General features: G+C 48.2%; 1 protein-coding gene across 3 annotated transcripts; it reads left to right on the plus strand.

Moving 5' to 3' along the window:
• The first annotated feature begins 66 nt into the window (after nucleotides 1-66).
• On the plus strand, nucleotides 67-22,756 carry HAUS8 (HAUS augmin like complex subunit 8). Of its 3 annotated transcripts, none has more exons than XM_036849203.1 (11): nucleotides 67-306; nucleotides 3,273-3,337; nucleotides 6,964-7,031; nucleotides 11,520-11,601; nucleotides 14,603-14,695; nucleotides 15,409-15,503; nucleotides 16,102-16,167; nucleotides 16,274-16,432; nucleotides 17,791-17,932; nucleotides 20,774-20,915; nucleotides 22,060-22,756. In XM_036849203.1, exons 1-11 carry the CDS (start codon nucleotides 278-280, stop codon nucleotides 22,250-22,252), a joined length of 1,134 nt encoding a protein of 377 aa, XP_036705098.1. In that variant the 5' UTR covers nucleotides 67-277; the 3' UTR covers nucleotides 22,253-22,756. The 3 variants fall into 3 exon arrangements, with proteins under 3 accessions (XP_036705098.1, XP_036705099.1, XP_036705100.1); XM_036849204.1 differs by having other exon boundaries at nucleotides 6,964-7,019; XM_036849205.1 differs by lacking the exon at nucleotides 16,274-16,432 and having other exon boundaries at nucleotides 16,102-16,230.
• Nucleotides 22,757-25,467: the final 2,711 nt, after the last annotated feature.

Below are 25,467 nucleotides of genomic sequence, written 5' to 3' on the forward strand. Positions count from 1 at the left end.
CGGGGGCGTGACGCCAGGGCGCCAAGGGGGCGGAGAAACACGAATCCCCGCCCATCACTTCCGACCCGGCCTCGTCACCGCCCCCTGCCGTTGCTGGGCGAAACCAAGTGTGAGGGGAGGACAGAGAGACGCGCGCGCAGTAGGCGCCCGCTCCGCCCACAGCCACGCGCTACACGGCCCGCGGCCACCCCTCTTGTAGCTTCGCAATATGGCCTGGTCGGGGCGGGGGCGGGGGGGTTCGACTTGAAGACCCGGCCTTTGAGTTGAAGGCGGGAAAATGGCGGATACCTCGGGGCGTGGTGCTGGGTGAGTCGAGGCGCCGTGGGTCTGGATTTATGGGTGCCAGCTGGAGGGCCCTGGTCAAGGGCTGGGGACAGAGGGGCAGCAGAGTTGGGGAGGGAGGGTCCTTGGGGTGAGTCCGGATCTGACTCCTCCAAGAACCACCGAAGATGCGCAAGTTCTGGGAGATGGGATGCGGCCTTGCGCATGCTCGGGAGCGTGGGCTCAGGACGTTAGGGCGCGTTCGGGTCCCTGGTCAGCCGTTTCGATCCGGGGCGATTTCCGGCGAGTGGCTTAACCTCTCCGTGCCTCGCTTTCCTCCGTCGCGAAACCGGGCTGATGACGCCGCCGTTCAGTTTTGTAGGCCTAGTGTGAGACTTAAGAGCGTTTAGAGTAGTGTCTGGCGCCTAAGTGTGGTCCGTCGCTATTACGATTACCGTTTTGTAGTGGATAACTGTTGGACTACTGAAGTATCTCCTTTCATTCTCCCACACGATTTTTTCTATTCTCCCCATTTACAAATGAGATGATGGAGGCCTAGGGAGGGAAGGTCATTTGCCCAGGCTCACACAGCAAGAACAAGGGAGACAGACGTCGAACAATGACCTGGTGCCGGGCGTGATTCCTGGGCTTTGTTCATTCTGCCGATGTTTATTGTGCCTGTCCGAATTAAAATTTAGTGGGCCATCTGAAATCACTTGTTTACTCCACAGCCCCTTGTCCTAACTGTGAGATTGACGTTAGCCTCTGCGAGGTTCAGGGGAAGTACTTGAGGCTTGAATATATGTAGTGACACCCCTCCCCCACCCCGTGTCCCTGCAGGTTTGGCCTAAGTCCATTTGGTTTGGCTCCAGAGCCCTGGCTCAGACCCCAGAGGGAATCCTTGCTCTGTCTCTTTCCAGCTCTGAGACTCCCCAGGGGTGATCTGTATAAGCTTTGGGTCCTTGTCTGGAAAACAAAGATAAAGCAGGCGAACAGTTAGGTATTTGTAGGGTTGGGAGGATTCCATGAAGGAGCAGAGCAGCTGGCACCCAGCCAGCATTTGTTAAGTTGCCTCTCCCCGCTGTGGCTTGGAGGTGCCCCCCAGCATGGCCTGGGTCTCACGTTGGAGTCCCCAAAGCCCACTACACAGGTGGCTGCAGTGACCTGAGCAAGCGGACCACCACTGCTGTCACCAGTGGAGCCCATCTTGTGATGACAGCAGGATTTACAGCGCCCAGACCCCTGCCTGGCATCCTGCTCGCCCACACTGGACACCTGGGAGGCATCCCTGACTCTCCCACACCCACCAGCTGATTAGTCAGTGATTCCTACTTCATGGGACCCTCTCCTCTATCATGTCAGGCTTCATTCTTTTTTTAAATTGAGGCAAAATGCACATAACGTCAAATTAACCATTGTAAAGCGAGCAATTCGATGGCATTAAGACATTCACAACGTTGTGCAATCACCACCTCTACCTAGTTCTAGAACATTTTCATCAGCCCAGAAGGAGACCCTGTGTCCATTTGCAGTCACCCCCCATCCTTCATGCTCCTCAGTTTGCTCCTGGTAACCACCAGTCTGCTTTCTGTCTCTGTGGATTTGCCTGTTCTGGACATTTCATATCCATGGAATCATACACCACGTGGCCTTAGTGCCTGGCTTGTCTGACTCAGGATAACATTTTTGAGATTAATTCGTTTCAGCATTATCAGTACTTCATTCCTTTTTAGGACTTAATAGTATTCAGGGTCATTATTTCTTTTTTATTTATTTATTTATTTTTGGCTGCATTGGGTCTTTGTTGCTGTGCACGGGCTTTCTCTAGTTGAGGCGAGCAGGGGCTACTCTTCGTTGTGGTGCGCAGCCTTCTTATTGAGGTGGCTTCTCTTGTTGCGGAGCACGGACTCTAGGTGCGCGGGCTTCAGTAGGTGTGACACGCGGGCTCTAGAGCGCAGGCTTAGTTAGTTGTGGCGCACGGGCTTCGTTGCTCCGCGACATGTGGGATCTTCCCGGACCAGGGCTCGAACCCATCCGTGTCCCTTGCATTGGCAGGCAGATTCCCAATCACTGCACCACCAGGGAAGCCCCAGGGTTCATTATTTCTTGACAGGAGTTTTGCAGCAGACTTCCGTCCCGCACTCCCGATCACTCTTTCACCATGCCAGGGGTCCCCCAACCTTGACAGTGTTGACATCTGGGGTGCGATCGTCTCTGTGATGGGGGCCGTCCTGTGCCTTGTAGGGTGTTGAGCAGCGTCCCTGGTCTCTACCCACTGAGCCGATAGCAGCCCCCTCTGTTGTGACAATCACAGGTGTCTTCACACATCGCCAAATGTCTCCTAAGAGTCAGAATTGCCCTCAAGTGAGCACCCCTGAGTTATTTGTCTGACAAATATTTATCAAGTGCCTCCTGTCTGCCAGGCTGTTAGGGACTGAATGTGTGTATCATCCCTCACCCCCTCCTCAAATTCAGTCTTCTCCAGCTAAGCCATAGGGCTGATCAGTTCCAATTCCGCATCATTCTCCTCTGCTCCTGTGCCCTTGGTCTTGGTGATCCCTGTCTGGGAATATCCATCCTCATGTACCTGAGCAAATGGTTCTTTGTCACTCACCCCCAATCCCCACCCGTTTACTTGTCTGGAGTGCTCCCTCTTCACGCTTGCCTGATAGGAAAATGCTGGTCATCCCTCTCAGGGAAGGAGCTTTGTCTGCTGTTCACCTTGTATCCTCAGTGGTATACAGCTGACACACAAACGCCCGACGGATTAATGAGATCGAGACCTTTGAGGTTCGGCAAAAATGCTCCCTCTTCTCACTTAGGTGTTGTCCCCAGGTGACGGGGCTGGGGCTCCGTTTTCCTCCTGCCATGGAGGCGGCCCCACCTCGCAGAGATGAGCATGGGTGGTGGGTGCTGGGACTGGGCTGTCCCGAGGAAGCCCAGGTTCCTGGCTGGCTTCCCTGAGCTTTCTATCCAACTGCATTAACAAGACCCCCGTTTCCCTCTTTTAGGAAGCCTTCTGCAGGGGGTCCCAGTACTCCTAGCGGTGCTAAGATGAGAGGAAGAAGAATACAAGGTGAGTAAAATTGGAATCTACCTTTTGAAATGGAATCCACTGGAATAAAAACTGATTTTTTCTTCCCCCCCAGTAAGTGCTTTTGGGGAAGAGAAAAACAGGCCAGAGCAGGGGAGCTGGGGCTTTACCCCCTTCTAGTCACACCTTTGGGGACCCCAAGTCTGGTTACCCAGCCCTGCAGCCAGGACCTGGTGGGGGTCATCTAGGGCAGTGGGCCCTTCCGGCCATGGGGGTCACGGGTTGTACCCAGGACTCATCACTGGAAGTGTGGGTGAGGAGAGTGTGAGCTGAATTCGTTAGGAAACATAAAAGTCTGTTTCTTCTCAGTAAGCGTGTCAGACCCTTGGGGGTGTCCACACATCCGATGTCCACCTGTGGGTCCGGGGTCACTGTCAACAGCCCCCCTTGACTCTCGGCAGTGCCCAGTTTGGGGCTGTAGACCCAAGGATCTCCCACGTTGGCTCTCAAGCCTCTGTTAATGATGAAGTATTTTTTTGTGCCTGTGCACTAGTGCAGGTCTCGGAGAACTTGGAGCAGAATTCCAGTTCCAAATGACTGGAGGTTTATATGTTATAGCATCACAGCATCGCTGGATGATCTGGTCTGTAACATCTGTTATATTTACACAGGGTCTAGTTCTTGGACGCAAATTATATCCTTCATTGTAACATGCTTCTGTGGAAAATCCACCACTCTTGAAAACAAACAGGTGCATTCTAGTTTTCCAGAAACTTGAAACTGCTTTTCAACTGTGCAAGGAACCCAGAGCCTCCTTCCTACCTTTTGCTGATGGTATTAGAAAGATCCAATGCAGGATGGTCTCCCCCTCTTGGAACTGGGAGTGTCCTTCGCCCCAATCCTTCACTGGACATCCAGTGGCAGACCCTAGGTGTGGCTCGATTCTCTCCCCTGGACCCCGCCTGGTCCTGGCGTCAACCCTTAGGTGCCTCCTGCCTGAATGTCTGAGCCACTTGCCCTGCAGGCACGGCTCATCCCTGCCTGGGGCACGCCCGGGGCAACCAACACCTCTGTGTCCAGCTCCAGGCAGCCTGTTAACTGTGGTTGTACCTCTTTTCCACTCAAGCTTGCGGCTGCAACCCCCATCTAAAGAAGGATGCAAATTAGGGCATGAAGATAATGTAGTTGAAATCCCAGTCTCGGGACTGAACTGTCGAGGCAGGTGACACTGACCACATCACTCTCCCTAGTAAAAAGGGAGAGTCCTGAGCTCTGGGGGCACCTAGGAAAAGCGCAGAATCATGCATTTGACACATTGCTGAGCACCTCCTCCCTGTGAGGTGGTGGAACGTGGCAGCAAGCAAAACAGACAAGAATCCCTGCCCTCAGGGGGCTTGCCACCTGGACACAGGCGGTGGGTCAGGAGGCATAAGGAGACACAGGGTGTACTGGACAATGACAGTGGCTGTGGATAAAACAGCAGGATGGGGGTAGCTTCCGGCCTAAGGGAGGGGCTGGGCCGAGCAGAGTCGTGAAGGCGGCAGGGGTGGCATGTGCCCGCTGGCTGGAGGAACAGGTGACACGGGACCTGCAAGCTGTCTGGAGGCACTCACCCTTCACCAGCTAATGGACCCGGAAGACAGCCTGCTGCAGCTGCCAGAGGGCCAGTCAGCCTGAAGGACAGGGCGTCTCAAGAGGGAGGGTGCAGGGCTTCCCTGGTGGCACAGCGGTTGAGAATCCGCCTGCCAATGCAGTGGACATGGGTTCGAGCCCTGGTCCGGGAAGATCCCACATGCCACGGAGCAGCTGGGCCCGTGTGCCACAACTGCTGAGCCTGTGCTCTGGAGCCCGCGAGCCACAACTACTGAGCCCGTGGGCCACAACTACTGAAGCCCATGCACCTAGACCCCGTGCTCCGCAACAGAAGCCACTGCAATAAGACCGCGCACCACAGCGAGGAGTGGCCCCCGCTCACTGCAACTAGAGAGGGCCCGCATGCAGCAACGAAAACCCAGTGCAGCCAAAAATAAATAAATAAAATAAATTAAAAAAAAAAAAAAGAAGGAGGGTGCGAGTGAGCGCTGTGTGCAGCGCTGCCGCTGGCTCAGAACGAGGACTGAGAAGGGGCGGGTGGGCATCAGAGCAGGGAGGTCTCCGTGGTCTGGGTGAAAGGAGTTTCTCTGGTGCCGTGGTGACTGTGAGAGCCAGGCTGGGGTGCGGGGGGATTCAAGGGAAGGAGAGAGGAGAAGAAGAGGATCCAGCATGGCAAAGGGGAGCAGAGAAGGGGGGGGGGGGATGAGCAGTGTGACCACTGGAGAGAGGAAGTGGGGTGATACAGGGTGGGGCAGGGGGAGAGGGGTTGCCAGGGCAGTTTCCTAACAGAGTGAGGGCTGGGCTGTAGCACCCAGAGTGGGGGGTTTGTTTTACCCTAAAGCACAGAGGTCGCTCCACGTGGGGGGCCCAGGATATGGCCCTGAGGTTGGGAGGCAGCTAGATGCCCAGGTGGGAGGATCTCCTGGGGCTGCTTTTGTCTTCCCAATGAAGTAGGAAACAGGTTACCAGCTGACCAGAGGGATGACCCGGTGTAGGAAGTGGGCAGGAGGGTCTGGGAGAGGGTTCTGGGGGATCAGAACAGAGGACTGTGGATGATCACAGGGGCTGCAGCGAGAGCCCCTGGAGGTTGGGGGGACACATGGGTTTCCTTCACACACCTTCAGCGCCCCAGGGTCAGGGTGGAAGGGCACCTGGGGCTGGGCTGTCACCAAGGGATACAGACGTGTCCAGGAAGAGCATCGGTGCCTAGTGTGTCTCAGGAGAGCGGTCCTGAGCTAGGTGAGGGGTGTGGGGGATGTGAAAGGCAGTACCATGAGTGGATCAAAGATGGGCTTGGGTGGGAGAAGGGTAGTTGGGGTCATGACCACAGGGAGTGAGTTGGGGAGGGAAGAGGAGGAGAGCAGGTGGCCATCTTTGGAAGATCTTTCTTCCTTTCCCTGCCCTGCCCCTGAGTCCACTTTCTGTTTTGATCTTTGGCACATATTCCTGATCTTCCTTGATCATAGCTCCTGTGGGTCTCTGTGTCTCCGACTCTAGCCCTGGTGCTTGTATACAGCAGGTATCCCATAAATGTTCTTGCATACAGTAGGTGTTCCATATATGTTCTTTTAAAAAAGTTTTTAAAAGAGAATTATTTACTTCTTTTAATTTATTTTTGGCTGTGCTGGGTCTTTGTTGCTGCGTGCGGGCTTTTCTCTAGTTGCTGCGAGCGGGGGCTACTCTTCGTTGCTGTGCGTGGGCTTCTCTTGTTGCGGAGCATGGGCTCTAGGTGCACAGGCTTCAGTAGTTGTGGCATGAGGGCTCAGTAGTTGTGGCTTGTGGGCTCTAGAGCGCAGGCTCAGTAGTTGTGGTGCATGGGCTTAGTTGCTTCCCGGACGAGGGATCGAACCTGTGTCCCCTGCATTGGCAGTCAGATTCTTAACCGCTGCACCACCAGGGAACTCCCTCCATATATGTTCTTGCATATAGTAGGTGTCCCATACATGCTTGAGGCTGAGCGGGGAGGGCTGATAGCACCCAGCTCTCGGGGTGGGGGGCGGGCATCCTAGGTGCATGGTGGGTCCTCACAGTCTATGTCATAGTTTTATTAGAAACCAACAATGTGTCCCCCACAGGTGGAAGAGTGGTCGAGTCCCGGTACTTGCAGTATGAGAAGAAAACCACCAAAAAGGTAACATACAATGTACGTTTGAAACAGTTCTGAACAGAGTTCGACGAACTTGGAATTCTGAGACAAGTCACGCCGGCCAGACACAGCCTGGTCCTGAAAGAAGCATTTTGGGGACTTGGTCCAGTTGCCTTTGGGGCTGTCATGCCCTTTGTGCCAAGGCAGGGAGCTCTGTCGTGGGTGGCTGGTCACTTTGAGAATCTCTTTTGCAAAGCCATGATCTCTAGTGAATCATAAAACTATTCCTGTCTCTCAACCTGGTAATTCCTTTCTGGATTCTGTCCTGAAACAATTCTGCCTAATGCCTGGCACGTGGTTACCTGGCCTTGGCTGGTATTGTAAAAAATACCCGTAGGGTTTTAGAGAAAGGGTTTTAGGGGAAAAAAGACATGGCTGAATCACCCAGTGTTACAGGAAGAGTTCAGTGAACTAGCCACACCGCAGAAATGATGAAACCATTGAAAATGATGGCATGAAACACTTAACAACTTGGGAACCTGCTTTGTGTGATGTTTAATGAAAATAATCATTAGATTACCCAATGACATATTTTGTTTCAGTGTGTACGTACTGATAGTGTGGTGAGGTTGTGTTATTCCATTTTCCAAATCTTTGTTTATGATAAAGTTTAGTTAAATATTAATTTCTGCTGCCTTTCTTTTACTCTGGTAGGGTGAATGGCAGGTTAATGTGGCTTAAGATTTGGCTTGAAGAAAAAGGATACCTTTACGCAAACTGATACGCTTCTTGGAGTGATTTTTTTTTTAATGGACTTAATTTTTTTAGAACAGTTTTAGGTTCAAAGCAAAACTGAGTGGAAAGTACAGAGATTTCTCACACACACCCCCGCCCTCCCCCTCACATGCGTAGCTTCCCTGTTGTCAACATCCCGCACCAGAGTGGGGCATATTTACAGTCGATGAACCTACATTGACACATCCTTACCCAGAGTCTGTGGTTTACAGTATTGAAATGATTCTCAACAGAGGATACTAGTCCACACTTCATAATTTTAACGTTGCCTGGCAGACTTGGTTACAGCACCCCCATGTGTTTGCATGCTCTAGTATTTTAGATCTTTAAGAGCTTCTCCGTTTTCTTTTTTTTTCCATCTTTTAAATTAAGGTGTAATTTACATAGAGGAAGTGTCACTCTTCAGTGTACAGTTCTCTGAGTTTTGACAAACACATCCAGTCACAGACCCACCACAGTCAAGATAGGGAACACTCTGTCACCACCCCCACCCCCCCACCCCCCGCAAAGTCCCCTTGTGCTTCCATGGAACCAGCCCCTCCCCACCCCAGGCAACCATGATCTGTTTTCTGTCCCTGTAGCTTTGCCTTTGCAGTAGGCTCATTTAAAAGGTGCCACCCAGGATGCAGACTCTTGCAGTCTGGTTGCTTTCATATAAAGATCCCTCCCTGTCGTTGCCTTTTACAGTTAGTGCTAGTTCCTTCTGATGGCTGAAGAATATTCCAGTGTACGGATGGACCACAGTGTGCACAGCCATTCCCTGGCAAAGGACATTTGGTTTGTTTCCCGATTTTGGCAATTATGAATAAAGCCACCTTAAACATTCCTGTGCAGAATTCTGTGTGGAAGTGTTTTCATTTCTCCCAGGAGGGGAATTGTAGGGTAAATATCTGTTTGACTTTGTAAGTAACTGCACAGCTGTTATGCAAAGTGGCTGCCCCTTTTTACATTCCCATGAGCCACAGAGGAGAGTCAGTACTTTAGGACTGAAACCATTCTAGTGGGTGTGAAGTGGTATCTCATTGTGGTTTTAAATTGCATTTCCATAACAACTAATGATATTGAGCATCTTTTCATGTGCTTATTGGCCAGTCCTATATCTTTGGTGATGTGTCCTTTCAAATCTTTTGCGCATTAAAAAAAAATGGGGTTGTTTGTTTTCTCATTATTGAGTTTTGAGGGCTCTTTCTATATCTTAGATACCAACTCTTTTTTTTTTTTTTAAATTTTTTTTTTTTAGATACCAACTCTTTATGGTGATTTGCAAATATTTTCTCCCAGTGTGTGGCTTGGCTTTCCATTCTCTTAAGTGTCTGGTGAGGAGCAGAAGTTCTCGATTTTGATGAGGTCCAATTTATCGATTTCTGCTTTTATGAAATGTGCTTTTGGTGTCCTCTCTAAGAAATCTTTGCTTTACCTAAGACCATAAAGATTTTCTCCCATGTTCTCTTCTATATGAGTTTAGGTCTGTGGTCCATTTTGAATTAATTTTTGTATCTGGTGTGATGATGGAATTAAAGTTCGTTTTTAAGTGTATGGATGTCCTCTTGTTCCAACACCATTCGTTGAAATGACTTTCCTTTCCCTGTTGTATTGTCTCATCACCTCTGTTGGAAAGCAATGGACTATATATGTATGCATCATTTCTGGACTCTATTCTTTTCCATTGTTCTACATGTCTATCTTCAGTCCATCTCCATACTGCCCAGGTTACTGTAGCTTTGTATTATAGTAAGTCTTGAAATTGGGTTGTGTGAATTTTCCCACTCTGTTCTTTTCCAAAACTGACTCTTCTAGTTCCTTTGCCTTTCCATATGAATTTTAGCCTTAGCTTGCCATTTCCTACCAAAACTTCGGGGATTTTAATTGTATTGAATCTATGCATTAGTTCAGGGAGAATAACATCCTAAAAACACCCAAGTCTTTCAATCCATGAACATGGTATACCTCTCCCTTTATTTGAGCTTAGATTTTTTTCATCAGTGTTTTTGTAATTTCCAGCATACAGACCTTCCCCATGTTTGCTTAGGTTTACACCTAAGTATTTGGTGTTTTTTTAGTGCTATTATGCAAGGTACTATCTTTTTTTTTCTTTCTTTCTTGAAGAAATTTTATTTGTTTGTTTAGAAATAATTCACATATAACATTATATTAGTTTTAATTTTATTTATTTATTTTTAATTTTTGGCTGCATTGGGTCTTTGTTGCTGTGTGCAGGCTTTCTCTAGTTGTGGGGAGTGCGGGCTACACTCCGATGTGGTGCTTGAGCTTCTCATTGCGGTGGCTTCTCTTGTTGCCGAGCACTGGCTCTAGGCACTCGGGCTTCAGTAGTTGTAGCTCACGGGCTCTAGAGCACAGGCTCCATAGTTGTGGCACACGGGCTTAGTTGCTCTGTGGCATGTGGGATCTTCCCAGACCAGGAATCAAACCCGTGTCCCCTGCATTGGCAGGTGGATTCTTAACCACTATACCACCAGGAAAGTCCCGATATTAGTTTTAGATGTACAACATAATGATTCAATCTTTGCAAATATTGCAAAATGATCATCACAGTAAGTCTAGTTAACATCCATCACCGCACATAGTTACAAGATTTTTTTCTTTGCTCAGAACTTTTACATGGTACTTTTTTTTTTTTTTAATATTTATTTATTTAGGCTGCTCCAGGTCCTAGTTGCGGCATGTAGGATCTTCGTGTGGCACGTGGGATCTTTAGTTGTGGCATGCGGACTCTTAGTTGCGGCGTGCAGATGTCTTAGTTGTGGCATGCAGACTTCTTAGGTGCGGCATGCGAACTCTTAGTTGCGGCATGCGTGTGGGATCTAGTTCCCTGACCAGGGATCGAACCTGGGTCGCCTGCATTGGGAGCTCAGAGTCTTACCCACTGGACCACCAGGGAAGTCCCTTGGTGCTGTCTTTTAATTTCAATTTCCAAAGTTGTTCACTGCTAGAAATATCTTTTTATATTGACCCTGTGTCCTGCAACCTTGCTAAACTTGTTAGTTTTAGTAGTGTTTTTTAGTACGTTTTGAGATTTTCTATGTGAAGAGTCATGTCTGCAAGAAGAGAGTTTTATTTCTTCTTTTGTAACCTATTTGCCTTTTATTTCTTATTCCTGGACTTCCAATGGGAGGTTGAATAGGAGTGGTGTCTGTACATCAAAATATTCTCACTTTTTATAAGGTCTTCTTTTTGCTTTTTTTAATTTTATTTTTTGGCAGCGCCACGTGGCTTGTGGTGGGATCATAGTTCCTTGACCGGGGATTGAACCTGGGCCTTGGCAGTGAAAGTGCCGAGTCCTAACTACTGGACCACCAGGGAATTCCCTCTTTTTGCTTTTATATTGTTATAATGGCTTGCTAGCTCCATGCATTGCTTGCTTTTTTTTATAACTTTTGAAGATTAATACCTGTACAAAAGCTTTGTTTTTTCTGACAACTGAAGTAATATGTTCTCTTTCCTAAACTGGCCAGTACTAAAAATTATACAGAAAATCAGTCATCTGTAATCTGCCATGTCAGAGATCATCACCAGCAAACATTTTGGTGGTTTCCTATGTTCTATGCATGTGAGGGTATCCTTTTGACAAAATTAGTTCATCCTGTATGTATGCAATTAAATGTCAGAACTCCTTGAATCTATCCCTTGCCTCAAGGTAAGAGCAGATGCAGACCTTGCAAACTGCAGAGGGGCCCCTTCTTGTGGAAGGAAAGTGTCTTGTCCCCTGAATGTCATGTATTCCCCTAACAGGTTCCTGCAGCAGATGCATTAAAGGCCAGTGGGAAGATGCCTGAAGGTGGAAGAAAACCCAACCCACTCCAGAAGAGCAAAGGTACGTAAAGATGGAAGGAGGGTGTGAAACAGCACCGAGGCTTAGGAAGTGATGAGTGTGGTGGTGAATTCTGTTTTTAAGTATGCAAGTTTAAAACTCCCTTTCCTTTCTGGGAAGTATGAGGAAAAGGAGCTTGGCAGAGAGTTTCAGCGTAAAGACAGATTTGGGGCATATGAAGATCTGAAGGGGGATGGCAGGGGAATGGGGGGGGAGTCATTTCCTTTCTGTGTGACCCCAGAGAAGAGCCACATTGCCATCATGGTGCTCCCTTGGGGCACCAGTTCCTTGATCGTGTGACTGTTTCCCCACCAGAGCTCTGAGAGCAGGACTTTCAGAGAGGGTATGAGACCTCATTTTCCTGCCTCTCACTACCTTGGGTTGGGTCTTCCTTGTAATGGTCTCCCCATACCCTTTCTACTAGAAGCTTTCACCAAAGTGATATGAAAAACTTTCAGTTTTTCTGGTGGTAGACATATGTGTTTGTTATTAAACAAAATTGGAGAATGTAGCCCAGAAGGGTGGACGCTCACGTATGATCTACCACTCGGACCGTCGCTGTTGGTATATTTGCTCTTCATTCCTAGTCAGTGTGCCTCAATTCTAGAAGTCTGGGAAGGCCCCTCTCCAGAGTAGCACTTCATCCAACTCCTCCGGTGCCTGCTTCACCAGCAGTGGTGGGCAACTCTTCTCTTGCATAAGAGCAAGTCACAAAAAGCAAAACTGTTTCTCGGCCTGCAAACCCTCATTCAAAATGGTGACAACTTTGAGTCCCATAGTAGAATACTAAGTATGTTCTTTTACAGCTTAGATTTCCTGCTTTATTGTTCAGATCAAGGGTCAGCAAAACTTTTCTGAGCCAGTGGTTAATATTTTAGGCTTCACAGGCCAGGCGGTCTCTGTCATAGAAACTTAACTCTGCCTTATCGCAGCGTGAAAGCAGCCACAGACAACGTGTACACAAATGTGTGTGTCTGTGCCCCAGTTATTTACAAACACAGGAAGTGGGCCGGATCTGGCCTACATGCTAGAGCTCGCTGATCCTGGCTTGGATGTTTGTCAGAAATTGTGCTGTTCCTTGACCCAGGCATGACTGAGAAGCAAGCACATGGAGCTGGAGCCGGCCTTCTAGTCGTTTCTCATGCAGTGGGTTTGAAGGCCATGTGTGAAGCTGGGAAAGCTGGCATGGCCAGAGGGGTCAAAAACTGGGCCTGCCACATTTAACAATCAGGGTTCTCAGGGCTTCCCTGGTGGCACAGTGGTTAAGAGTCCGCCTGCCAATGCAGGGGACACGGGTTCAATCCCTGGTCCGGGAAGATCCCACATGCTGCAGAGCAACTAAGCCCGTGTGCCCCAACGACTGAGCCTGCGCTCTAGAGCCCGCGAGCCACAAGTACTGAGCCCGCGTGCTGCAGCTACTGAGCCCCGCGTGCCTAGAGCCCATGCTCTGCAGCAAGAGAAGCCACCGCAGTGAGAAGCCCACGCACTGCAAAGGAGTAGCCCCCACTCGCCGCAACTAGGGAAAGCCCACGTGCAGCAACAAAGACCCAACACAGCCAAAAATAAATAAATAAATAAATAAAAAATCAGGGTTCTCAGCTGTGGGTTATTGAGGGGGGAGGTATGGGATGCTGGTGCGTGGAGGCCAGGGATGCTGCTTGACACCCAGCAGTGCACAGGACTGCCCGCAGCAAACAATGATCTGGTCCCTGATGTCAGTAGTACCAAGGCTGAGAAACCATAATTTAAACATAGTCATGATAATTTAGAGGGACTGCTTGTTTGAGTTCCATTGTATGGTTTGATAGGAAATTACTTTTCTTAATGGAAATGCTATACATGGAGATGACAGAACATTCAAACCAGTGGAAACGCAATAAAAAGTCATCATCTCCCACCTCTAGTTCCCATTTCTCACCTAGGAGGCAACCACTCTTGATAGATTTTTATTTATCTACCTAGCATTTTTTAAAAATTCGAACACAAATGGTACCGTAACTTATACGTATTGTGACTTCACTCTTTTCATTTCCACATATTCGTTTCCTCAACTGCATAGTTGTTCATTAAATAGTTTTCTGTCTACTTGCTAACACAACAGTGCGTTTTACATACCATTTGCTCTTTCTGCAGCCTTCTGGAACCCTTGTTTAATTGAAGCGTGCAGTACACTAAGTGCCCATTTTAGATGATACAAGGAATAGTTTCACATTTCTAAATAGAAGCTAAAAGATGAAGGGAACTCCCAGGGAAGACGAACAGTCCAGAAGCTACAGGAGAAGGAAAAAAGAGCAGAGGGCAGAACAAGTATATCATGTGTTATTAGATTCTTATATCCTGAACACAGCATCTTTTATTTTATTTTATTTTATTTTTAATTGAAGTATAGTTGATTTACAGTGTTGTGTTAGTTTCAGGTATTACAGCAGAGTGGTTCAGTTATACATACATATATATATATTTTTTATACACACACACACACACACACACACACACACACACACAGACAGATATATATATATTTTCAGATTCTTTTCCCTTATGGGTTATTACAAAACATTGAGTAGAGTTCCCTATGCTATACAGTAGGTCCTTGTTTATATGTTTTATACATAGTAGTGTGTATATGTTAATCCCAAACTCCTAATTTATCCCCCCCTTCCCCTTTGGTAACCATAAATTTGTTTTCTATGTCTCTGGGTCTATTTCTGTTTTGTAAATAAGTTCATTTGTATACAGCATCTTGTACTTAAACTAAGCAGAAAAGCTTATTTGTATCTTTCAGTTGTAAAGACTGCATCTCTTTTCTAGTTCTACTTTAAAATATATTCAAATTGATGGGTGGGAATTTCCAAAGGTTTTTCAGCCTTCTCTACTGCTCCCTCGTAAGAAACTGAGTTTTTAGAAGTAGGTGATATTGTACAGAGAAGTTACCTGCTCCCGGGCTTAAGTATAGAGTATCTTGCTGACTGCTGACTTCTGGGGATTCTCATTGGGCCCACAGACAGCAGTGGAATTGGCAAAGGCGACCTGCAGTCTACCTTGCTGGAAGGGCACGGCACTGCCCCACCTGACCTGGATCTCTCGGCCATTAATGGTAAGTCATTGGCTGTACCTGTCCTTTCCCCAGCTGGGGGTTGCAATGCATGTCTGAGGGCTCCCAAAATATGCTCTTCTCACCTTAAAAACACTTTTCTTTTTTTTTTATTGAAGCATAGTTGATTTACAATGTTGTATTAGTTTCAGGTGTACAGCAAATTGATTCAGTTATCCATATATATATCTATTCTTTTTCAGATTCTTTTCCCTTATAGGTTATTACAAAATATTGAGTATAGTTCCCTGTGCTATACAGTAGGTCCTTGTTGGCTATCTATTTTATATACAGTAGTGTGTATATGTTAATCCCAACCTCCTAATTTATCCCCCCCCCCCACCCTTTGGTAACCATAAGTTTGTTTTCTATGTCTGTAGGTCTGTTTCTGTTTTTTATAAGTTCATTTGTATCATTTTTTTTTTAAGATTCCACATATAAGTGATATCATATGATATTTGTCTTTCTCTGTCTCACTTGTTTCACTTAGTATGATAATCTCTAGGTCCATCCATGTTGCTGCAAATGGCATTATTTCATTCTTTTATATGGCTAATATTCTGTTGTGTATATATACAACATCATCTTTATCCGTTCATCTGTTGATGGACATTTAAGTTGCTTCCATGTCTTGGGTATTGTAAATAGTGCTGCTATGAACACTGGGGTGCATGTATCTTTTCAAATTATGGATAAAACGCTTTTCTTGATCTTAGACAAAAGTGTGGTCCGAAAGACTCCACAATTAGAAAAAACGATGTCAAAGAAAGCTGAGTCATCATCATTTTCTGCCTCGAGGAAAAAGAGCCCAGTAAGTCTCTGAAATGAGAGGGAAGCCGCTATAGCAGGTTGGCTAAATGTGCCCTGTGCCACGTGCCCCTCAAAACCCTGGGGCTCCAAGAATGAACAAGTCAGCTGTGCCTTTTAGAACAAAACCCTCACCCATCCTTAGAGGATTTGCAGAGTTTCAGTTTCCCCAGCTACATGTACAGGAGGGGATACAAATGCAGGATCATGTGAAAAACGAGATTGAGGCCTTGTTTGCCAGTGCCACGCTAGGGAAGGCACGAGGCCAGGCCCTGTTCACGGCAGGGAGGGCGGCCAGGCTGTGGTCTCACCCAGATGGGAACCCCAAGTCCTGGTTCTGGCAAGGCAACAAGTTGGTGGGTGCCCTTCAGCTCGCGCTTGACGGCCCAGCTTGCAGGAAGGGACCAAACCACCTTCCTTTTCACAGAGGACTCGAAAGACTAAATGAGGAAATAGAAACGAGTCGATACACAGTCTAGAATTGTTGAATTACTGATTGAAAAAAAGTACAGACGGGTTAGGATTCTGCCCCTCCCCGGGGAAGAGAGCTGGCTTTATACCAGTTCGCGGGGAACCAGGAGTATCTTTTTCTTCTCCTGAAGGATCTCTCCGAAGCAATGGAAATGATGGAATCCCAAACACTACTCATGACTCTGCTGACCCTGAAGGTGAGGACGGAGCCTCCTGCACGCATGTCGTGGGTGGAAGGGCGGCCACTCTCAGCCACGGAGGTGAGCTCCCCTCTGGCCTGAGCTTTTGTTTTGCATTTCCCAGATGGAAAGCGGTCTTGCTGCATTCGAAGAAAAGGCAGAAAAGGATTTATTAATTATGTGCAAAGAGAAGGAGAAGCTCCAGGAAAAAGCCCACGAGCTGAAGCGCCAATTTCTCCTGTGTCAGAGGAAGCGGGAGCTGGCAGATGTCCTGGACGCGCAGGTCTGGGGTGACCGCAGCCTCCAAGAGGCGCATCCCGGCAGCATCATCCCATGGGGGTGGTGGTGGAGTGGTTGGAGGGAGCCTTTATTGTGAGTGTCGCGCCTTGCCTCGCTCTAACTCTGTGCCCGGCTTTTGACACCACTGGGTGTTGCTGTGTGACAGTTTATCAGAGGACAAGGCGGTAATGTCAGAACCAACCAGCAAGAGGGCTCTGTCCCTTCAACAAACATGGGCATGTATTCTTGTGACTTGTATCCTGAGACTTGTGCCCAGTGACACAGATGTACTCCAGACCTGCCCAGTTGGGCCAGGGTGCTGGTGGGAGACTTGGGCTTGGTGCTGTGTGGTCAGTGCTGGGACGGGAGTGTCCACGCCAGGGAAGGTCACAGCGAACCCTGGGAGCCTAGAAAGGGCCGATTCAGGGAATGGGGCTCCTCACCCAGTAAGTATGTATCCTGGGGCCGCCATAACAAAGGACCACAGAGTGCGCGGCGGCTTAAACAATTGACATGTATTCTCTCTCAGTTCTGGAGGCTGTAAGTCTGAGATCAAGATGTCTGCAGGGTTGGTTCCTTCCAAGGGCCATGAGAGAAGGATGTGTCCCAGCTTCTCTCCTAGGCTTGTCGATGGTATCTTCTCCCTGTGTCCTGTCACCTGGCTCTCTCCCTCTGAGTGTCTGTCTCCACATTTCCCCCTTTTGTAAGGGCACCTGTCATACTGATCAAGGCCCAGCTTAATGACCCCACCTTAACTGAATTACCTCTGTAAAGTCTCCAAATCAGGTCACATTCTGAGGTGCTGGGGGTTGGGATGTCAACAGAGGAATTTGTGGGGACACAATTCAGCCCGTAACACCCAGCATGTACACGTGAGTCTGCCCGGCGGCCTGGCCCTGAGCTGAGAACAGGCTCCCCGTCCTCGTGGAACTCACAATGGAAGGGAAAGGAAAGACAGTCAAACAAATAAATCCTTACAACCCCCAGACGGCATGTACAAGGGAAAAGGGGGTTGCCGGGCATGGCCTTGGTAGGGGCAGGCATGTCAGCTCAGTGCTCTGAAGCAGGAGGGCCCAGCCTTCCGGGCCCTCCTCACTGTGATCCCAGTTGAGGGCCCAGCCCTGGAACAAGCTGGAAGGCGGACACATGTTCCTGGTGAGGAGGTCCAAGCCACCTTGCTACTGGCCGGGTCATCTTGGGGGCACCTGGGAGTGAGAGGAGAGCCCACCGCACTTTGGAAGTTTCTCTGGGAGACCTGGCAGAACAGTGCTGTGTCTTAACCTCACAGGTGCCATCTGGTAAACTTCTGGGGAGGTGAGTGCAGGGCCTCGTCCCACAGGCTCCTTCCCTTTCTGCCTGCAGATCGAGATGCTGAGCCCCTGTGAGGCCATAGCTGGCTGCTTTAAGGAACGATACAAGACGTTTGCGACGGCCCTGGACACCACGAGGCATGAACTGCCCGTGAGATCGGTCCACCTGGATGGAGACGGGCAGTGCTTCTTAGGTAGGAAACGGGGCGACTGCCTGGCAAGGGGTGGGACGAACCTCCCAGTGCGTGTTGGCACCTCCTGTGTCCTGGGCACCTTTATCCCTTCATGTCAGGTCATAGGCCTCCTCTCAGGTAGACGGCGCGTACCCCATCAAATGGCAGAGGACACAGGGGGCCGGCAAGGCCGCGGTTTGTCTGGGGTCATGCCCTGAGTAAGGACTGCGTTGGGATTTGAACCTAGGTCTGTAGGACCCCCGCAGTGATTTCCCGTCCTGCTGAAAGGCATCCTGGGAAGCCTGCAGTCTCTACAAAGGTGCTTTGGCGGCTGGGGAACAACAGGGCCACCGACCCCAACCCTGTCCTGCCTTCTAAGCAGAGCTGAGAGGGTCCCTTTCCTGTATAGCATTCCCACCTAATACTTCACTTGAAGAAGGTGGCAAGTGTGACGAGTGCCATCCTCTATCCTAAAATTCTCTTTAGAACAAGTATCTTCCCCAAACAAGTCTACAGCTGCCCTACAGTTTGGTCCGCCCTCCCCCACACCCCACCCTCCCTTCCTCCCTTTCTTTCTCTGAAGTATAGTTGATTTACCAATACAATGTTGTGGTAGTTTCTGCTGTACTGAAAAGTGACTTAGTTATACACATACAGACATTCTCTTTTTTTTGTATTCTTTTCCATTATGGTTTATCACAAGATACTGAATATAGTTCCCTGTGCTATATAGTGGGTCCTTGTTGTTTATCCATCCTATATATACTAGTTTGCATCTGTTAACCCCAGACTCCCACTCCATCCCTCCCCCTGCCCCTTGGCAACCACAGGTCTGTTCTCTGTGTCTGTGAGTCTGTTTCTGTTTCGTAGATAAGTTCATTTATGTCATATTTTAGATTCCACATATAAGTGATGTGATATGATATTTGTCTTTTTCCGGCTTACGGCACTTACTATGATAATCTCTAGGTCCATCTGTGTTGCTGCAAATGGCATTATTTTGTTCTTTCTTATGGCTGAGTAGTATTCCATTGTATATACATACCACATATTCTTTATCCATTCATCTGTCCATGGACATTTAGGTTGCTTCCATGTCTTGGCTATTGTGAATAGTGCTGCTATGAACATAGGGATGCATGTATCTTTTTGAATTATAGTGTTGTCCGGATATATGCCCAGGAGTGGGATTGCTGGATCATATGACGTAGAGTTTGGTTATTTCTAAGCAAAGTTCTCATGAGCCACCTGAACATGTTTAGCTTGATTTTACTGCTGTAAAATCAAGCCTTTTCTAACGTGAAATAGTATATGTATGAAACGGGACCTTGAAAACTGAGCCATGTTGAACCATCATCTGTGTCCGGGTTTCTAATTTTATAATTATGGCAACCAACCGCACGTCTATACCTCTTGGTCTCCATCTCTGATAAATGCCCTAGATAGTTGCCAGGAGTTGGGATTGGGGACTGTTTGAGTTTCCTAGGGCTTCTGTAACAAAATACCACAAACCAGGTGGCTTAAAACAACAGAAATTTATTCCCTCCCAGTTTAGGGGGCTAGAAGTCCAAAATCGAGGCATCATTGGGGTTGGATTCTTCTGGAGGCTCTAGGGGAGAATGCATCCCATGCCTCTCTCCTGGCTTTTAGTGTTCTGGCAATCTTGGCTCATGGAGCATTCCTTCAAACTCTGCCTCTGTCTTTTTTTTTTTATTATTGTTTTTATTAAGCTTTAAAAAAATATTTTTATTTATTTGTTTATTTTTGGCTGCGTCGGGTCTTAGTTGTGGCACGCGGGATCTTTTCGTAGCAGCGCGTGGGCTCTTCATTGCGGCGTGCAGGCTCCAGAGTGTGTGGGCTCTGTAGTTGTGGCTCTCTAGTTGTGGCTTGTGTGCTCCGTTGCTGCGGCGTGCGGGCTCAGTTGCCCCGCGGCACGTGGGATCCAGGGATCGAACCTGCGTCCCCTTCGTTGGAAGGAGCATTCTTAACCACTGGACCACCAGGGAAGTCACCAAGCTTTATTTTATTTTATTTTATTTTGGTTTTGTTTTTTGTTTTTTAAAATTTTTATTGCAGTATATATAGTTGATTTACAGTGTTGTGCTGCTGCCTCTGTCTTCACATGGCCTTGTTTCTGAGCGCCTCTGTGTCTAAACTGCCCTTTTCTTAGAAGGACACCAGCTATTGGATTAGGCCCCTCCCTAATGACCTCATTCTAACTCCATTACATCTACAAAGACCTCATTTCCAGTTAGGTCACGTTCACAGGTACTTGAGATTAGGACCTGAACATGTCTTTTTGGGAGGACACAGTTCAGTCCCCTGGCAAAGAAGGTATGTGTTTGTAAGAACACTTATAAGGTTCCCCAAGTGTTATAATTTACAGCTGGGACATGTGCTGGCCTCGGAGAGATGCTGGTTTTGTTAGAGCAGGGGGCACCCAGCGCAGTTGCAGGCGGCTCTCTGCTGGGGGGGCGTTGGGGGCAGAAGTGCTGGGAACCGGGAGTGGGAACCGTGGGTTTGTTCTTAAGTTACTCCTAGCCCAGATCTTCTCTGTCTTTTGGATTTGCTTCCGTTGAGGACACCGGTGCACCATTCCAGGTGTGTTCCGATGACTGCCTGGCTGGCAGACACGCATGGCCCACCATCTCGGCCCCGTGGTCTCAGGCAAGGGGCACAGAGGCAGTACCAGTGCACGAATATCTTCCTTCACGACCTTTTCTGCCTTTGAGTTCATCACAATTCCTGCATAACATGAGAGCATTCCAGCAAAAGGAGAAAAATACAGTCAGCCAGCCAGCTCGTGCATCCATTGCTTGGGGCACCTTGAAACCATGGCTGACAACCCCTTTTCCCCTCCAGACAAGTTGCAGGGGGAATTGACGACCACATGCCATCTGCTGGGAGAACTTGGCATCAGCAGCTCAGACGAAAACGCGACGGCCTTGGACCTGGTGAGGGAACTCAAGGAAATGACCCAAGAGAAGGATCTGGAGCTCCAAAGGTATTACAGAAGATATTTTTAAAAAAAGATAGCTCCCCTCTCCCCGCATCTCCTCGTCGGGCAGAGATGGGCTGTTGGCGGCTGCCCTGTGGAAGGTGTGCTGTGTTCCGGAGGGTGGGCCGCTCTGGTGTTTGCAGGGGCCGAGGGTACGAGGGTCCAGCCAGGCAGGGAGAGGGGAATGGGCAAGACGCCTTCAACCCAACCAAAACTCCTGTGTGCGTTCTTGAGCAGCCAAAATAGAAGGGGGCGATCACTTCCTTGGGGTAACACAGCAGTTCGGGGGCCCTCAGATAGTTTTTTGATGCTCTGTGTGGCTCGTGAGGTCTTAGTTCCCCAGCCAGGGATCAAACCCAGGCCACGGCAGTGAAAGCACAGGGTCCTAACCACTGGACCGCCAGGGAATTCCCTGGAACTTCTTATTGATGTATAAATACATATAGAAAAGCCACAGATTGTAACGGTATAGCTCAATGGCTTCCACTACTGGGCATCCTTGTGTAACCAGTGCCCAGGTCCATTCAGTCCATGTCCAGCCCCCGAAAGCCAACCGGTCCCCTTCTCTCTCTCCTCCAGGACATTTCTAACCATGAGGCTTTCCTCCACCTCTTCCAAAAAAGAATGTAGTTTTCTTCTCCTTTACAATGCCAAATGTACTTCCCGAGGTGCCTGAGAGGTTTGAAAGGTACTCATGATAAACACCACCTGCTATGGCATCCCCTTCATTACTATGTGCCCCGGGATGAAATCAGACACACCAAAGTGTTCTAGATGGCCAGGGTCACAGGAGTGAATGGGGAAACACGCTCGTTTTGTGCTGATTTCCCCACTGCCGTTTATTTTGTGTGGTTGCTGGGACGGTCCCCCGTTCATGGCTCTGCCTCCCGCTCTTAGGATGGTTCCTGTCAAAGTGTTGATATTCCCTAAATATTTGTCGAGTAAACAACTCTTTTCTTTCACACCTGCCCGGTCCTGCTCTCAGGGCTTCCCTGTATGAGTCCTGTTCAGACAAAACTTATTCACCGCCGCTTTCCCACGAGCCCAAGGAGGGTCACCCTGAACCTGCCCCCCGCACCCCAACATCGCAGCTGCGAAGGTGCTCGGGCACAGAGGGTGAAAAGCTTTCATCATCGTCTTGTTTCCACAGGAGCTTTACCCACGTTATGGAACTCTCCGCCGAGGCGAGTAAAGAGGCAGCCTTAATCAACCAGGAGGCCTGGGAAAAGGCGCAGGGCTCCAAGGCCCCCAGCCAGTGGTATTTCAATCCTGAGGAGGCCATTGGTGGGGAAGCTTGGGGAGAGCTAAGGAGCCTGCACCTTTCGGGCCACGACGAGCCGTGAATCCACACGCAGGCTGTGTCCCCGACCGGAGGGGGGCCCTTCCCACACACCATGGGGAAGGAAGCACGTCCTGTGCCCCGTGTTTGGGGTGGGGAGAGGGGGTGGACCTGCAGTGACCCACATATGATGTTCTGGAAACTTGAGTACTTTATACACTTAGCCTAGTCGTATAGTTATTGTTTCGTATGATAATCTCGTTTGATAATTTAACAAATAAAAGTGTTCTGCAGTTGAGCCTTGGTTTCTCTGTAAGGGGCAGTGATGTTCTGGAAACTTGAGCACTTTATGCACTTAGCCTAGTCGTATAGTTATTGTTTCGTATGATAATCTCGTTTGATAATTTAACAAATAAAAGTGTTCTGCAGTTGAGCCTTGGTTTCTCTGTAAGGGGCAGTGATGTTCTGGAAACTTGAGCACTTTATACACTTAGCCTAGTCGTATAGTTATTGTTTTGTATGATAATCTCGTTTGATAATTTAACAAATAAAAGTGTTCTGCAGTTGAGCCTTGGTTTCTCTGTAAGGGGCAGTGGAAGGCGCGTGTTGTCCCAGCTTATTCCAAAGAGCTGGTCCTGAGCCTCAGAACCTCACAGACATTATGAGTCCAGTTGACCCTTGAACACTGTGGGTTTGAATTGCAGGTCCACTTATACGTGGATCTTTTTCAGTAGTAAATACTGTAGCACGACACGATCCGTGGTTGGTTGAATCCACGATTTATAACTGCGGATACGGAGGGCAGACTGTAAGTTCTATGCAGATTTTCCACCGCACAGCCCCTAACCCCGTGTTGTTCAAGGGTAAACTGTATTTCACTTTCAAGATGATTTCATGTCCTTCAGTCACAGGGCAGTTCTGTTCAATAACCCACAGCAAGTTCAGAGTTGGCCCTCAAATGGAAATTCCCCATCCAGTCCAAAGTCCCAGTGGCCATCCTTGGGGGACGCCTACACGGTTTTGCCATAGCTGCGATCTACACCCCACTCGGGACTATGGCACAGAGGATCGGTCCAGCCCACGCTTGGGCTTCTGTCTACACCACGTGGGCCCTGGCAGTCTTCCTGGTTCCCATGGAGCCTGCCTCTGTTGACAGCTACCAGTTCCCATCTACAAGCAACTTTTTGACACTACACCCCATCCCACTATCAGTAGTTTCTTGGTTCGCCCGCCCGCATGTCATGTGGATTACCTTCCTGGTGACCAGAGGCCTAAGAGGCACTCTGTTGTCCTCACATAACTTTTCCCTTCTTGGGCTGGTGGCCAAAGCTCAGATCTATAGAAATCTGACCTTGCTCTGGCAGGAAGGTGTGACCCAACATTCTCTTTACTTTCATTAGAGCTACTGCTTATAACAATAGCCAGAGGTTAGACTTCACCATTTTTCTTGTTTATTTGCATATCCCTAAGCACCAGTGGAGTTGGATCCAGCTCTACATTTCAATGGTAAATTTTATCTTTAACTGATGGCAGCTAAGCTGACGTTCACCCAAGAATCCAAGGTTCCTCACCCCCAACACTTTCATCCTTTATCTTCCCAACCTCCATGTTTCCGTGAGCCAGGGCCATTCTAGCAAATCCCACATTCTCTGACCTTGGTTATACGGTGGTTTCTGAGTTAGGGTTTAATGGGGACAGAGTCTCAGTTTTGCAAGATGAAAAGTCTGAAAAAGTCTCAGTTTTGCAAGATGGTGCTGATGGTTGCACACCCGTGTGAATATACTTAACACCAGTGACCTGTATACTTAGAAATGGTTACTACGGTAAATTTTATGTATTTCTTACCACAATACAAACATTTAAACAATGGGGGGAGAGTAATTATTCACAATCCAGGAACAGGATAGAAAACAATAGCAGAAGAAACTCTTCAATACATGTGTATGGTGAAGAACTAACCTTGCCTAAGAGAAATTGGACCTTTGCTCTCAGCTCTTAGGAGGTGACTTCTAGGCCCCTGGAATGTTCTGCTGGATAGAAGTATCTGTGTGCATGAGGACTTTGGGCCGTGGGGGGCTTGAGTACTGCCTTTGGAAGAGACTGGAGACTGAAAGTCAGCCATGCAGCTGTACATGACCATGCCCCAACAAAAACTCTTGAGTACTGAGGCTTGGGTGAGATTCCCTAGTGAACAACATTGGTGTGTGTTGTCACACAGTGTGGCTGGGAGGGGGAATTGCCGTCTGTGAGTCTCCAGGGAGAGAGCAACTGGAAGCCCCATGTTTGGACCCCTCCTGGACCCTGCCCCGTGCATCTCTTTCTTGGGTTGGTTTTAATTGTATCTTACCACTGTAATAAACTGTAACCGTGAGTATAACAGCTTCCAATGAGTTCTGTGAGTCCTGGTGAATTATTGATTATTGATTAACCAATAATTAACTATCAGTTAATTATTAACTGATAGCTAACTATTGGTTAACCAATAATTATGAACTAACCAATAATTAACTATTGGTTAATTATTACTTAACCATCTCAAATCCACCTGAGATGGTTTTGGGAACCCTCCAGTTTGCAATAGGTGTCAGAAGCGTGGGCAGTGGTCCTGCCTCTGTGGAAATGTGATGGTTCCTCAAAAAGTTAAACGTAGGGCTTCCCTGGTGGTGCAGTGGTTGAGAGTCTGCCTGCCAATGCAGGGGACATGGGTTTGAGCCCTGGTCTGGAAGGATCCCACATGCCGCGGAGCAACTGGGCCCGTGAGCCACAACTACTGAGCCTGTGCGTCTGGAGCCTGTGCTCCACAACAAGAGAGGCCGTTATAGTGAGAGGCCCATGCACCGCGATGAAGAGTGGCCCCCCCTTGCCGCAACTGGAGAAAGCCCTCGCACAGAAACGAGGACCCAACACAGCTGAAAAATAAATAAATTTATTAAAAAAAAAAAAGTTAAACGTAGAATTACCATGTGATTCAGCCATTTCACTCCTAGGTATGGACCTTAAAAAAAATTGAACCCAGAGACTCAAATAGATACTTGAGTACCAATGCTTATAGCAGCACTATTCACAATTGCCAAAAGGTGGAAACAACCCAAATGTCCATCAGTGGGTGAATGGAAGAACAGAATGTAGTGCATCTATGCAATGGAATATTACACAGTCATAAAAAAGAGTGAAACTCTGATTCATGCTACAACATGGATGAACCTTGAAAACATGCTGAATGAAGAAGCCAGACATAAAAGGCCAAGTGTTTTATGATTTCATTTACGTGAAATGTCC

Source organism: Balaenoptera musculus, chromosome 3 (assembly GCF_009873245.2).
Source record: "Balaenoptera musculus isolate JJ_BM4_2016_0621 chromosome 3, mBalMus1.pri.v3, whole genome shotgun sequence".
NCBI classification, from domain to species: Eukaryota; Metazoa; Chordata; class Mammalia; order Artiodactyla; family Balaenopteridae; genus Balaenoptera; species Balaenoptera musculus.